Source organism: Falco punctatus (genome assembly GCF_963210335.1).
Source record: "Falco punctatus genome assembly, chromosome: 2".
NCBI classification, from domain to species: Eukaryota; Metazoa; Chordata; class Aves; order Falconiformes; family Falconidae; genus Falco; species Falco punctatus.
This window is the reverse complement of record NC_137581.1, coordinates 7868442-7884214: the sequence shown is the minus strand read 5'-3', so window position 1 is coordinate 7884214 and position 15773 is coordinate 7868442. Positions and strand designations below refer to the sequence as shown.

At 43.3% G+C, this 15773-nt stretch overlaps 1 protein-coding gene across 14 annotated transcripts in view; it reads right to left on the bottom strand.

Moving 5' to 3' along the window:
• The window catches only part of DLG2 (discs large MAGUK scaffold protein 2), a 1068724-nt gene that overhangs the window by 694079 nt on the left and 358872 nt on the right, over positions 1-15773 (bottom strand). Inside the window, exon 1 of one of the 14 annotated variants that reach the window (XM_080375905.1) lies at positions 741-7721. The exons of the other annotated variants lie outside the window; for them this stretch is intronic. Within the exon in view, the coding sequence (XP_080232031.1) occupies positions 741-839 (99 nt within the window). The 5' untranslated portion in view covers positions 840-7721. Of the gene's footprint in view, positions 1-740; positions 7722-15773 lie in introns of those variants that run through there. 14 annotated transcript variants of the gene reach the window in all.

The window sequence follows — 15773 nt, the reverse complement described above, 5'->3', positions numbered from 1 at the left end:
TTTGAATAATTCCAGTAAACTAACAAACAACATTAGTTATACCCTAATGTCAAGTCAGGATTTATATGGGGAAAAATATAGACCAATCCAACACCTTGATTAAAAAAATTGGGGTGGGATTGCATTACACAGCCAGAAAAGAAACTTCTCTGGCTAACTGCGCCACCTTTTGATTTAAATTTAAAAGAAAAATTAAATGATTGTCCAGTCTCTCGAAGAAAATACTTATTTAAAGATATTCCTGTAGACTTAAAAATGGGTTCAGAAGCTTACTTTATTTCTTTCTTACAAAGAAGTGCAGGGCTGTACACTGTAGTATTGCTCTTATGGTTAAAAGCCTTGCCAGCAATACAAATGGGGAAAAAAAATATTCAATCCTGTAGGTTTGTGATTTTGTAATAACAGTATTCACATCAAAATCAATAAAGCCGGGCAAATGGCAGAGTAGTGGTTTAGTAATCTTAGCACTGTTAGCTAAGTATACAATCAACTCTAAAACAAATGCTTCATAATCCGTTAGATTCTCCTACGTAAATCTATACTCGTACAACCCTGGGAAATAAGAAAGCTTTACTCCTGATTTTTTCCCTAACATTTAAAACATATTGGCTGTAAGACCTAATTTATAGCCAACATATCGCAATTTGCACTGAAATCTCTCGTCAGACATGAAATTAGATAGCACAGATATTCAAAGGAGTTACAGCATGCATTTAAATACATTAACCACATCCTACCTTGCATCCAAACATCAACGATAAAGTGTTGTTGGTGCATGCAACTTTGCAGTGGCAAATCATTGGTGTAAAGCAGTCAGGATTTTTAACAATAGGGCACATTCCTCTAGTGCTGCAGTAGTGGCAGCCTACTGAAGGCTAAAAACAAGTAGCTAATACAGCACATGGAGTGGCAACATATGCTGCTCAACAGCTAGCTTTTCTCTTGCTGGTCAGAAGCAGCCTGCTTGAATCTCTACCTGTGTCCCATTCAGCCATCCCCTTCTTTGTTGATGAATCAACGATGCAGCATTGATCACGAATCTCAGGATTTCCCTTCCTCTGGGAAAATAGTTTTTACATCGGGGAAGGGGGGGGGGGGGGGGGGGGGGGGGGAAGGAGGAAAAAAAAAAGAGAGAGAGAAATGGAAATGAGGGGGGCTAGCAGGTGTGGCAGTATTAGCATGTAAAAGGATGTAAACGCCTACTCATAACAATCACATAAGATTGTCATGCTAGCTGAAGTGGGCTGAAATTATTCCATCGGAAGAAAAATACTGCAGCTCCTGATTTGGTAAAAAGCCAGTGAGTTGCTGCAATACATAGTCATTGTGGGGAGAGAAGAGGAAAAAAAAAAATTACTTATCTAAGAAGCCAGAATCCTCAGCCTTTATCAATATGCATTCCAGTAAGGATTCCCTTCCCAGCGCCTCCCCGAGAAAAAGAATCAAATCAGTTGCAACTCCGGAGGAGCGATGACCTTTGCTTTCCCCAAAAAGATGAATCTCAGCATGAAACAAACTGTACTCAAAGCTGAAAATCCCAGATGCTGGGAGTTTGCAATCAGAGAAATACAAGTAACATTTATCCAATCCTGGCTTGCCACATGGGAGCTTTCTCCAGGCACAAATTTACAAATAGACAGGTTGAAGGATTGCAGGAGACACAATAAAGATATGAAGTTACACGGAAAATGCACCAGCATGAAGCTTAAAACGCAGCCCTCTTCAAACTCTGCTTTTGAGGCAATGGAACTAATGACTCCAGCTATTGCTGTTACCCTGTAACCTGCAAAAGGCTTGCTGTATTCCAGAAACGCAATAATTAAAGAAGTTTGGGAGCATAACGCTGGTATGGATTCAGTTACAGCTGTCGCTGTTCCTTCAGTTAAAGCAATACCAGCTGAAAATGCATAATAAAGCATTTGAATGAGCAAATCGCTAGCTGTGCTTTTAAAGAGGATTATTTATATCAAAAGTTGGATGAATATATCCTCCAGTTTTAGGTGCAGTCATGGCAGACACAGAAATATAAAATGAAAAGGCTACGATACAGAAAGTAAAGCGATGTCTTCAACAATTTCACAGCTGATAGCAAGGTAAACCCAGCAGTTGTTTCACAGTGACTTGACCCTGCTTTTTTTTGCAACTCGCTAAGCTCTGCCCATCAAATTAGAAACTCTTTCTAAAGAAATGAGAGCAGCTTGTCTCCCTGGCAATCGCGAGTGAGTTCTTAAGGCACAACTGAAACAATTTTCTTTAATAAACCTGAGCTAGAAATTTGTTATACAACAGAGAGGAGAAAATGGCAAATGCAGGTCTCTCTACGCAGCCAGGTCAAGCAGTATAGAGGGTGAATGGTACAGAATTTGTAAAAAAAGCTGCCTGAGACTGCAGACTCTAATGTAGGAAACCTCTCCTACTAAGATTTTATATGCGTGAAAATACATATATGTGTATGCGTATTGCGTGTATGTAGAGATCTAAATTTTAAGTAGAATGTCTTCAGTATAACTTATCCTCACTTTGCAAAGTTCAAAACCTTAAAATAACCATTTTCTTAAGCAGCTTTGAACCTACTTTCTGTTTTGCACTATGCAGTAACTTTATTTGTATCTGATTTTTATGTGTAGCTGAATTTCAACCTGGTATAATTTTTTCTGATAATTGTTTCTCACTCTCTGTTTTTGAAGTTAAGAGCTCACAGGAACCCAAGCTTAGTAAAATGACAGTAGTTTCTGGACTGAAGTAACAGATAGAACTGCTCCACAGTTAGAGTTATAACCCAGTTCCATTTCTGAAGATTTATTTCTTGCAAATAACAGGCTCTTCCAACCCAGTGTCCTCAATTCACTCAGCTCATCCTTTTTTTTTTTTCTTTTTTTTTTTTTCCTATCAGCCTGGACATGAGTGTTACATGCCACGGGAGTTCACTACGCGGATGCCAATCAATCAGCTATCAATAGTCTAAGTTTGTCTGACCTGTTAGTCCAAAGTGACATGGCAGCATCACTTCTTTCTGACTTGCTGGGCTAGTTATCATCTGAAACAGTGACTGAGACTGTTTAGAAATGTACTACGGTGACAAACAGCAGCCGTAACATTGCTGAATATTTGATCTGTTTATTCCTAGCTTGCCTGTCTCATTATTAAGCTATATATTATACCGATTTTCTTTCAAGTACTGTCTCTCGCATAACTAGCACTGGTGTAAATATAGAAAAGTGTAGTTTCCATGACAATACATTCCATAGTTACAGCCAGCAGCCACTATCATTAAAACATGAATCACAGTGCTACCTTAAGGTGTGAGCACACTACATCACTGGCCTTAGAAGCGTTAATTTGGGATGGGGGTGGCACGACAATATTTTTAGGAGACATTACTACAAAAATGCCAGAAAACCATGCTATTTAACTGTTTTAACAGTTCTAATATCCACCCTTCTTTAGACGTTTAACTGCTCAGTTACACTCTTAATCTTCCCTAATCATTAGCATTTCTAATATAATACATCACATCTGCATTTTTGATGTTTTAAACATGATGTCCTGATTTAAAACTGGACTCATAATCACACAAATGTGATTTCCGATTAATATTCACAGGGCCTAATTAAAAATCACCTGCATTTAATTCTGAATTCAGTTTTCAAAGAAGGGAAGGAAAATCAACCAGCTAGCCCCTTGATTCTTTAGGATCTGACTGCATTCAGCTAGTTCATGCTCTCAAAGGGATGACATATCTGTTCATTAAAATTCCCATTTCTTCCCCAGTCCCTGACACTATTGCAGATTTTCAATCAGAGCAGGTTTCACCTGTGATTTCATTTTGGTGTTAAGATGCATCGAACACCAATCACCTGAGTATTGCACTAGGCACGAAATACATCCCTTCACACTTAAACTAATTGTTGCTTTCAAGTGAAAAACAGTTACCTGATGCACAGTCATTTGGGGAAAAGACCAGAAAAGGAAGATTCATTTCAATGACGGTTTGGAATAATAACTCATATTGCAATTGGCCAAGACATTTATTTCAATTACATGACAACCCATATAGAAAATCACCATAAGAAAACATTTGCTCAGAGATCTTCCTTTATACATTTTTTTTTTACAATAGCTCTCATCACAGACACAGAAGTAAATTGCTAATTGCCAGGGAGGGCATTTACGTCATGGTCATACTGCAGGAGCAAGGGGTCCTTGGAAAATCTATGTCCACATTTTCGCTCTGTTTAATGGGATACACAGAACGTACATTGTGGGTGTTACTGGATGAAAAAGAGTCCACAGATCTGCTGAGCTTTGTAAGCCCTCCACTTTTCTTTGGACTTGAGTGCCCTGATCAAGCCTACTTGCTTGCAACCACGATGCTGCTGCACTGAACTGCATCTCTTTGGCTGTGAGCAAAACGAGACTCCAGCAAATTGCAGCATCGTTATTGTCAGAATCTTCGAGTAAAATGATCCTGCCAGTGACTAAAAGTCACCTGGTACTGTCTGAGCTTAGTCTTTGCAGAAGTTACTCTCTCTCTCACCTGCTGGATTTGGGAGGACCAAGAACTGTTGCTCCACTTATCATTTCCATTGGGTACATTCAGCTCGTAAAATTTCTCCTGCCCTACCAGTCCCTCTGGCAGTTGCCTTCACCCAGCTTTTCCAGGTTCTCTGACAATGTTGGCCTTTCACACACACACCATTATGTAGTAATAGATGCATTAACTTGGAACAACTGAGTTGCATTCCTGGAAATATTATGGTCATGTTTGCATGGTACTTCCTCACCCAGTGTGTATATACCTCCTCCCGCACTGGACCTAGTTCAAATAGCAATACTTAGCCTTGCACCTGATGTATCATGTGAGAACCAAGAAGATCAATACAGGTAAAAATAAAAGTACAGACCTGGAGAGTCACAAAGAATTTTTAGATACTCACCCTTGTCTATATTAGGATATTTAATTGTGGTGATGGGTTGGCTTTTTTTAATTTTCTGCTATTTCTGTTGAGGAAATTGCTGAAGTTTTGGTACGTAGTATAGATTTGTTCCTTCCCCCTTCCCTGTTCTCCCTACTCAACTTTTTGTCCCATTGCTATACCATTAAAAGTTCCTCTAACCCCTTATCACATCCATCAGATATGAGAAGATCAAGATGATCTATAGACACTTGGCCAAGCTATATGCATTGCTAAATTTCTTCTATTTTTTGTTAAATTCAAAATCACCACCTCTGTTGCTCTTCTCTTAATTCCCTGTACGCTAATCATGCCTCCTAAAAAATAAGCCTGTCTCTGACAGTGATTAAAGAGAAGTTGTCTTCTCAAAGAATCATAGTAGATGAAAGAAAAAAGGAAAAGGCTTTTTGCACCACAGGAAGCATGTACAAAAGGAACCAGAGAATATAAATATAAAACAAACTTGAAAGATCCCCTATCAGAATAGAAATGACTTCACAAAACTGTGTCACATGTTCCTTAAGAACAAAACGGTCTCAGACCTCTAGTCTAAACCAAAGTTTTCACAGCTGTCCTGTCATTTGGAGGGACTCCACTTAGGGCATTTCCAGGACCTGCCCTGGTTTCGGCTAGGATACAGTTAATTTTCTTCTTAGTGGCTAGTACGGTGTGGTGTTTGGGGCTTGGTGTGGGAACAGTGTGGCCAGGGAGTTTTCGGTTTTTCAGACCTTGCCAGTGAGAGGGCTGGAGGGGCACAGGAAACTGAGAGGGCGCACAGCCGGGACAGGTGACCTGAGCCAGCCAAAGGGGCATTCCATACCATGGGATGTCATGCTCTGTATATAGACTGGGAGGGTTGGCTGGGACAGGCTGATCATTGTTCAGGGATGGGATGGGCATCGGTCAGCCAGTGGTGAGCAGCTGTACTGTGCATCACTGACTTTCTTTCCTGTCTTCCCTTTGGATTTCATTCCTCTTCCCCTCTCCCTCCTTTTCATTGTCACTGTTATTGTTACTGTTATTATTATTGTTGTTGTTGTTTTTCTGTTTTAATTTTATCTCAATTGTTAAACAGTTCTTATCTCAACCCTCAAATTTACATTCCTTTCCGATTCTCTTCCCCATCCCCCCGGGTGAGGGGGAGTGAGCGAATGGCTCTGTGCCACTTAATTACCAGCTGGGGTTAAACCATGACAGGACATCAGCTATGTCCACACTTTATGTGAGCTGGCCATTTTGGGGGAAAGAATGGAGATGACAAGCCTTTATTTGCTGCTATTTTGTGTGTTGGTGAGTATCAAATCTGTGCTTAGTTTGCCTGAAAATCCACCTGCCTTTGGAACAATCATAGAATAATAGAATCATGGAACGGTTTGGGTTGGAAGATACCTTTAGAGGTCATCTAGTCAGACCCCCTGCCATGAGCAGGGACATCTTCAACTAGGATGAGGTTGCTCAAAGCCCCATCCAAGCTGACCTTAAATGTTTCCAGGGATGGGGCATCTACCACCTCTCTGGGCAACCTGTGTCAGTGTTTCACCACCCTCACTGTAAAAAATTTCTTCCTTCTATCTAGTCTAAATCTACCCTCTTTTACTTGAAAACCATTCCCCCTTGTCCTATCACAACAGGCCCTGCTAAAAAATTTGTCCCCATCTTTCCTGCAAGCCCCTTTGAAGCACCGGAAGGCTGCTATAAGATCTCCCTGGAGCCGCCTTGTCCAAGCTGAACAACTCCAACTGTCTCAGCCTGTTTTCATAGGAGAGGTGCTCCAGCCTTTGATTGTTTATGTGGCCTCCTCTGGAACCGATCCAAGAGGTCCATGTCTTTCCTATGCTGAGAACCCTGGAGCTGAATGCAGTACCCCAGGTGGGGTCTCCCCAGAGCAGAGGGGAAGAATCACCTTCCTCAACCTGCTGGCCACAGGTTTTTTTGATGCAGCCCAGGATACGGTTGGCCTTCTGGGCTGTGAGCACCCACCATTGAAGCCCACCCAGGAAAGACCCTACAGTCACCAAACATCAGCTGAAGAGCAGCTAAAATCGATGGAGGAGCTGCTGTTTTGTGATCTGTCCACATCTCATGCAAAGATCTGTTTGTACCTGCATTAAGGGGTAATATGAGATTGAGTTTTCACTCCTCTTAGAAATGGGGATAAGGTGACTTTTTTGTGTGTGCCCAAAGGCTCAAGAACTAAACTAGGTCTGGCCCAGTTCCGCCATAAGAAGGAGATGAATCTGGCCATTGGGATGGAGGTGGGACAAGAGAGCTCTGGGGGCATCCATGTAGAGACAGGTTTGCTACTTCTACAAGATGCTGTTGTGGCTACTGGGACCCACCTCTCCCACTGTCAAAAGCAGCAACTGCTGCACCTCCCACGGTGGCTTGTGGCAGCTGGCTTGGCTTTCCCAAATCTCAGCATATAAACAGGGGTGAGTTGCCTGTTGGCTCCTGCCAACAGCAGACACTGCTAGTGGTGGCATTTTGCTTCACCTAGAGCTGACAAGGGTGTGGACAACTCATGGAGATGGAAAGTTCTCCTCAAGTACCCTCAGATCCCACCATGGAGGCAGATAGGCAAAGGAAAGCTCAGACACTGAAAAACACCAATGCATATAGAATACAGATGCAGTAGGCAGCTTGGAAAGCATTTTATGACTCCAGCTCTTCACCTGAAGATGGGAGATAATGCCTTTCAATTAAATGCCCATAACTCTAAATGCACAGTCATATAAACAGTGATTTTTAATTTGATGGGAATACTCTTCCAAAGTGTTTACACATTTTAATGTGCCACATTACCAACATACTTTTACATTCTCAACTGGTGGAAAATTGAATTATTTCTGAAAATAGTTTTGGTCTGTTAAATCATTTACAAAGTCACCAACCACGTATATGTTTTTAAAGTAACTTCTTTAGCCAGGTATAGATTTAAAAACAAAATGAGAGAAGGGAGAAAAATCCTTGAATTAAATATCAGCTTGAAGGAAAAAACCAAGCATATTACTGCCATTCCTCAATAGCTATAAGACAGATTTGCTTTTCTGAAGATTCCTATTTATATCATATGTTAGAATTTTTGAGATTTTCTGTGACAAATTAAACAGAAATAAAGGCCTGGTCCTGCTGGCACAGAGTGAAAACATGCACACGGCACATTCAGAATATGTATGTGCCCCACCTAATGCCATTCTGTAGACCTACTGATTTCTTCAAGTGATTATAGTGGGACACACATGCACCTCAATGAGCTTGGAATGATCAGTTCAGCCACCACCCACTAAAGCTCACCACGGACTAAGAGCTTCAGTATTTAACCAGACTGCTGAGGCAGAAGAGGGGTTAGCCTCCACTGAAATTTGTGTTACGACACTGTTGCTAGCGCTAAGCTAGCCAGCTCAGTTCTGCCGTACGTGCTGAAGTCATTGCACCATACGCATATTTGCTATATCCATTAAACAGAGCCATAAGCCTGGCCACAGCCCTGTACGTGGCCACCAGCTCTGCACGCGTGTCCTTCCTGCTGTGTACACGTGGGACTCCCCCAGTAGGAAGCACAATAATTGGTAATAATTTTCCAGTACTTTTCCAGTCTCCCTTGAATCCACATAAACTTCTACTTCTATAACATTGCTTGGTGAGAAGTTCCTCTGGCCTTCCACTTCTCCTATGACAATCTCTTTTTTTTTTAATTTACTTTGAATCTTGCTCCTGATACCTTTATCAGCTGTCTCAAAATGTTGCAAGGGAAGAAACAAGGAACAGGCAACTTTATTTATCCCCTCCTTGTCACTCAAGATGTTATAAACAGGCACTGTATCCTCTCTAACTGGCCTCTTTTCCATAATGAAATGTTGTAGCCTAATAGATCTCAATCATTGCTATAAAAACACCTTTTATATATTTGATGATGGTCATTTCTTATGCAAACCTTTTCTGCTCTTTCAAACTTCACCACAGCTCATACACTAGAAAATCCTTACCCTCCTTGGTCTTTTCCTCTAAAGTCTCTCCATTCCTCTCAGAGTGTGCAACCAAACCCTGACATTGCCCAGCAGAATAATTCCTTCCATTTCTCACTTACAGTAATTTTCTAAATATAGCCTAAGTTTTTTTGCATTAGCTTTGCAACAGCCTCACATTTTTCACTGAGACTCACTCTGGGATTCATTTTTACCCGAGCCCATCCTTCTTTGCTTCCTCTCTAATCGATACACATTTGGTATTTGTGCAATTGGATATCCCTTCCTACATGCAACACTTCACATTTGTATTTCATGCTATTACTTTCAGGCCATTTATTTATGTTAACTTTACACATGCCATTCCTCCAATAAATTACAGGGTGCTCAGGATACGGACTTCAATAAAAAGCACTTGGAAGCAATTCTTCAGGGGATTTAGACCGGCTGGAGCACAGAGTGTTACATCCCAAAAAAGAGTTTCAAAGGGCAAGTCCACTTTCAAGAAATGTGGCTCTGGTTACTGAGAAGATACATACATTGCTTAGATTTTGCTGACTTTGTAGCATATGGAATTCAAATTCTGTTGATCATTAATGGCTTATATAGGTGGGAAGACAATAAAGGCTATACCTGGCTAAAGGAAAATAAGGAGTCTCTTTTCAGAGTCCTATGTGAAATGATCTGTTATGATCTCATGATCTAACTAAACGTTAGGAGACAGAAAAAATCACAAAATCAAAAACAAATAAAAAAGCAAGCAAAAAATCATTACTATTACCTTGATCACTTCCTGAAAATGTTTCATAAGGGCCTGGCATTAATTTCAAATGCAGTTCTCGTAATCTGCTTTTATTGGAAAGGCAGTGACTATACTACCAGCTCTAGTACTGAGAAGTTCAGACTGCTGCTTGCAGCTCCAGAGAGGAACTACCGGAAAGCAGCCTTCCTTTCTTGTGTCGTATGGTACTACTACTTAGAGAGGAATGATAAGCCTAAAGGAAAAGTACTTGATGAAAGCGGAAGTAAAAATAAAACCGATGATGCATCACAATTCGTGAGAAGGTTGGGCTTTTTGGCACTTTGGGAGAAATGAATTTTTCACAACATTCCTAGCTTTTTGCAAGAAAGTCTAATATCTTGATTGCAAAATGCCATTAAGCAAAGCTGCAATTTCAGGCAGACAAAAATAAATAAATAAATAGATTTAAAAAAAAATAATAGATGGACTGAGGCTAAAACTAAATCATACTTTGTAAAGTCTCACACTACTTGCTCTGTATTATTATGGAAAAGATTTACTATGGCTAAGGGTGCGGGCACCCTGGCTGGGTGCTAATCAGAAACACATTTTGTGTCAGAGGTGAACCCAGGCTGTCACCACGTGTGCTCGAAGCAGGAGAACACCTTTGGTTTCTCCTGGATTTTCTTTTGCTCAGAAATTCTTCCCGATACATGAAGAAGAAAGTTCTGATTAACCAGACATTTGGGGGCTTTTTTTAGTAATGATTTTTCTTATAGAAATGTATCCATTTTTCCCTGTTCCCATTAAAAATGAGTGTTTTCCAGCAGTTCTCAGCAGTCAGGAAGTCTGTCACTGATTTTCCTCAGATTTTTTTAACAGGAAATTCTGTGCTCATATCTGGCAAATGCTAATATTCGCACAGCTTTTAGCATTTAATGGCTTTTCAGCTATGAAATTCTCATTCCACAAAAAAAAAGTCAAAGGAAGAAAAACCCAAACACTCAACTTCATTCACTCCAGTGCCAGCAGAAAGTAAATAAGAGATGCAATTGTGGGTCACAGCTAAAACCTACAGCAAGTTTTCCAACAAAACTACAGCAGAAACATCTCTGTATGACAGCACCTGCTCAGGGTCTCTGGTCGATGACTTTTGTAACCCCAGTGCACCCAGGATGGGCCCTGGACACACTAGGCACACAAGATCCCCTTACATGGCCCTGACAGTGTAATTTGGGGAACAGAGATTGCACATCTCTCTGTTCAATGCATCTGTCCCCAGGAAACAACCATTGTCAACAAGAGGAAACCATCAATGCCCATCTTCTTTTTGGGGAGGGGGCTGCCCTTGATACCAAACCACACAGAGATACCAACTGGCTGAGCCACTAAGAAGGGCAAGGGGCCATTGAAGGAAACCTCCCCTGAAAGACTTTTTCTCTTCTCCTCTCAGCTGTTCCTGAGTGTCTCGTTCTGTAGCCTGATCAGTTTTTCACGGTGTGAAAAGAAAAATATACCCAGTGAAAGCTGGGAGGGTGTTGGGTTTGTGTTTTTAATATTGCAGCACCGACAACAGCTTTTCTCTGCCTCCATGGGCTGATGCCCATTGTCATGGCTTTAAATTGCAGAGCCTTGCGGGTCACAAAAAACAGATGGAGGAGAAGAGAGTTTAATCCTGAGTTGCCTGGGAATCCTATCAATCCTCTCATTCATGGGAGCTTCTGGACTAAGCACTTTCACGGCACAGGCGCTCCCTCGATGCCCATAGTCCTTGCACGACCCTCCGCTGCAGCACGTCCAGGGAGAAGCACCGGGCTGGTTACCATGGTCCTATCCTGCTCCTTCCCAGAGAGCATTGACCGCTGGCCCTTTGCAGCACCTTTCTCTTTCTAAAATGCCTTTAAAAGTCAGGGCAGGGATTTTCCACCCTGCTGGTACTGCACAAGTGCTTTCTGTCCCCGGGCTGTGGGAGTATGAGCGAGCGGGGTCTGATACTGTTGGCTGAGGTGAAATACTCCTGTTAATCAAAGTCATTAAGGAAAAGCACATTGTCTCCAGCTCTGTGTTGGTCAGGAGCACCACCTACCTCCAACACGCCACCACCCAGGGGGGCAAAAGGAAAGATCTTTGCAGAATTAATGTTATACAGAGGGAATGCCTCCTCCAAAGCATCCATAAGAATAATGAGATGAACTAAAGCTAAACTTTGGAGAGTTATTGTAATGCTCAGCTTGCAGTTCTCTAAAGATGACATTTGTAATGCCTCAAAGAAGAGGAGCTTAGTGGAAAATCAATGTATTTCTGAGGGAAAGGAGCCAACACAGCTTAAACTGCCTCCGGTGGCTGCAGGCCTACGAGAGCCTGCAGAACCCTTCTGAGCTATTCCCTCAGCTCTCTCCAGTGATCGAAGACCACCTCCTCACCACAGGGTGAAAAGTCTGCTGCCGAGCCCCAGCATGGCCTCAGTACTGTTGCGCCACAGGCAGGTCCCATGTCATTCAGGAGTGCCTCCACGGAGGTGATGCTGACACAAAGAAGCGTGCACGAGATCAGCTTTGGGTGTGGGAACAGGAGTCTCCCTGTCCTGCTGGTAACTAAATTAATGCCAGTCAGCCAGGAAAGACATGTAAGAGAGCAAGGGCCCAGGGCTGTTTGACTCTTGCCTGGCTGAGAGCTGTTGTGAGTCAGCTAGAGACACAGCCGGAGAGGACCATAATTCTCAGGATGGCAGCATCCTTGGTGCTGCCCCATCCAGGTGTGGGAATGAGCAGCTTTGTGGTGGTGGTGGCTTACCTGGGGAGAGCTGCCCTCCTGCTTCTGCTCAGTCTGCAGTGCAGCTGACTTCTCTGGAGCAAGCTTCCAGGAAAAACAAAAAAAGCAGGCTGGGCAAAGTCTGCTTACAGGCTGTGCTGCAGCAGGAGCATCCATCTTAGATCCAGTGGAGGAGGAGAGCTTGGACAAGCTCCCTTTTTAAAGCAACAGTGCTCCTACTGAGCATGGCGAGGAAGGGTAGTGCTACGCCACGACAGTGGTTGCGCCGGGTATCTGCAGAGCACTTTATAGGCATTAGCTAATTGATCTTTGCAAAACCCCTTTGAGCCAGGCAATTAAACATCAGCCATCCAGTTTTACAGGTGCAGAAACTGAGCTGGGCTAATGTACCCTTGCACAGAAGTAACCCATGATTTTAGGGTGCCTGAGCCAAAAGGCTTTTGGTCTGATTTTGTAGGTGCAGAACAGCTGTAGGTCCGACCAACTTTGACAGTACAGAGCATCTGTAACTCTGCTTGTAACTAAGAGTGCATGGCTGTTTTCAGGATCCAACTCCAGGGGCATTTCAAGTTGGAAATCCCAAAAAGGAGGCACCCCAAAACACTAAGCCTTTAGGATAATGCTGGCTTTTGTGTCTAAAGATACCTAAGGAGAAAAGTCTAGAGTCAGGTTTCATTAGATTTTGTCTCTTTGCTTCCTCTTTATGCATCTAGATGGGTCCCTTCCCTGTGGCCTCCCCACAGATTCTTGTGGACCTGTTGGCAGAGAGGTGGGGTTTGAGAAGGAAAAGAAAACTCTTCTTGTCCAGGAACCACTTAGTCTGCATGAACTGAAGGACTACAAGATGGGACAGCCACCAACACACTACAAAACCTGCCATCAGAGAAATAGGACAGTTGTCCTGAGAGTGGCATTTATCCTTTCATGGCAACTGGCCACTCTAACTCTGCATTTGCCTTACAAAGTGGAGAAAATAGGCGATACAGGTAGGAAACAGGGACAGGGGACAAATATGGGACACGCCGCATGGCTGGGAGCTGACGTTAAGAGTGGCATGTGAGGTTTGTTTAGTTTACTTTTTATTACCCCCAGGGTCCATTTTCGTTATATGGCAGACCCTTAACAAACGTTAACACTGTTCCTTCCAAGTGTGCTTGACCAAATAGCTATAAAACAGACCTCAGAGCTGCCTCTCCCCCAGCTTGCTAATGCTGTGGCAGTAGTCTACCAAGGCCCAGATTTTTAAAGTTAGAACCTCGTGGGATTTTCACTTGTAGGCTGAACAAGTTTGGAATTAAAATTAAAAAACAGGGCAAGTAAGAACACCCACTAGTGCCTACTTGTGATTGTAGGTACATAAATAGCCTTAAAAATCTCAGGTTTATCTCATGTAGGGCTCCAAACTGGAGAATTCACTTCTCTTACAGCTATAAGACAACAGCTGAAGCTCCTGTTGTCCTTCAAACTGCACTTCAAGGTACACCCACGTATTCATGCAGCCTTTTTCTCCTCCAAAACTTCCAGATGTGTGAGAGCTAGAAGCTGAGTATTCTCCAAAGGGACAGGGCTGAAGTAATTCAAAGTCCTTCGTTAGGCATTCTGTCAATGCTGTAAACATCGCTATTTAATTGATGTACTGTTTTTATTGTACGTGCCCTAAGGGACTGTGCTGACCAGAGCCTCTTGTAAACTGAATAAATAAACAAATAAATAAACAACCATCGCCGCCTCAACCTGCTCGCTGTGTGACAGAAAACTCTGTGTGGTTTAATATGGTTTCTACACAACAGTCTTGCTGGCTGGAATGGCTTGTTTGATCTTCATTAACCCTGGCAGGCTCTTCCAGCTCCTTCCTCCACCTCAGCAAAGACAGAGAATGCCAGACTTCCTTTCCGGATTTCTAAGGTCAAGTGGCTTATTAAATATGTCATTTTAAAAGCTTCCTATAAAGTGAAAACTGCCTATTTCCTTCCTTCATCTGAAACACAGTTGAAGAATTTTGTCATTTTTTGTTGAAAGAGATGAAGTCATCCAAAGGGACCTTGACAGGCTTGAGAGGTGGGCCCAAGTGAGCCTCATGGAGTTCAACAAGGCCAAGCGCAAGGTCCTGCATGTGGATCAAGGCAATCCCAAGCATAGACACAGGCTGGGCAGAGAATGGATTGAAAGCAGCCCTGAGGAGAGGGACCTGGGGGGGTTGGTGGATGAAAAATTGGACATGGGACAGCAATGTGCGCTTGCAGATCACAAAGCCAACCATACGTATCCTGGGCTGTGCCAGAAGTGTGACCAAGCTCAAGGGAGGGGATTCTCCCCCTCTGCTCTGCTTTCATGAGACCCCACCTGCAGCGCTGCGCTCAGCTCTGGAGCCTCCAACAGGAGAAGGACATGGACCTGTTTGAGCAAGTCCAGAGGAGGCCACGAAGGTCATCAGAGGCTGGAGCCCCTCTGCTGTGGAGACAGGCTGGGAGAGTTGGGGTTGTTCAGCCTGGAGCAGAGAAGGCTCCGGGGAGACCTTAGAGCAGCTGCCAGTGCCTAAAGGGGCCGACAAGGACGCTGGAGAGGGGCTTTCTACAAGGGCAGGCAGTGACAGGACGTAGGGGGAGGGGTGGGGGGTGGGGGTGGCTTTAAGATGAAAGAGGGGAGATTTACATTAGATATAATGAAGAAATTGTTCCCCGTGAGGGCGGCGAGGTGCTGGCCCAGGCTGCCCAGAGCAGCTGTGGGTGCCCCATCCCTGGCAGGGCTCAAGGCCAGGCTGGACGGGGCTGGGAGCAGCCTGGGCTGGGGGGAGGGGGCCCTGCCCAGGGCAGGGGGGTGGGACTGGGTGGTCTTTAAGGTCCCCTCCGACCCAAACCAGTCTATGATTCTAAGATGTATCCTTTTTCTCTCATTTCTTCCCTTTCCTCACTTGCCCATTTACCCCACTTCACAGCTCTGCAAAGATATGATCTCTTACTTGCTTCTTGCTTGCATATTGTCTGGACCAAAATACTTCTCCAGTATTTTTAAGTATTTTAAGATTTTATTAAGTATTAAAGTATTTATTAAGTATTTTAAGGTTTTTAATAAAACCTTAGAAATTCTATCTGTACCAGAGTCAGGACTATAGTGCAAACAGAAGTGTGCCGGTTTGGGAGATAAGCTAGCTAAGCCCAAGTACAGAAAGCAACATAGAGATGGGAGCAGCACTCAGTGAGGGCTGGCCACCCAGATCCTTGCACTGCTCCTGGAGTGGGCTATGCAGCCTATGCTCATTTCTGGGCTGCCTCAGCAAAAGCACGATCAGTGCTCTGGCTGGCTGGTTGAACACATCTACAGGAGCTGCAGCTACATACT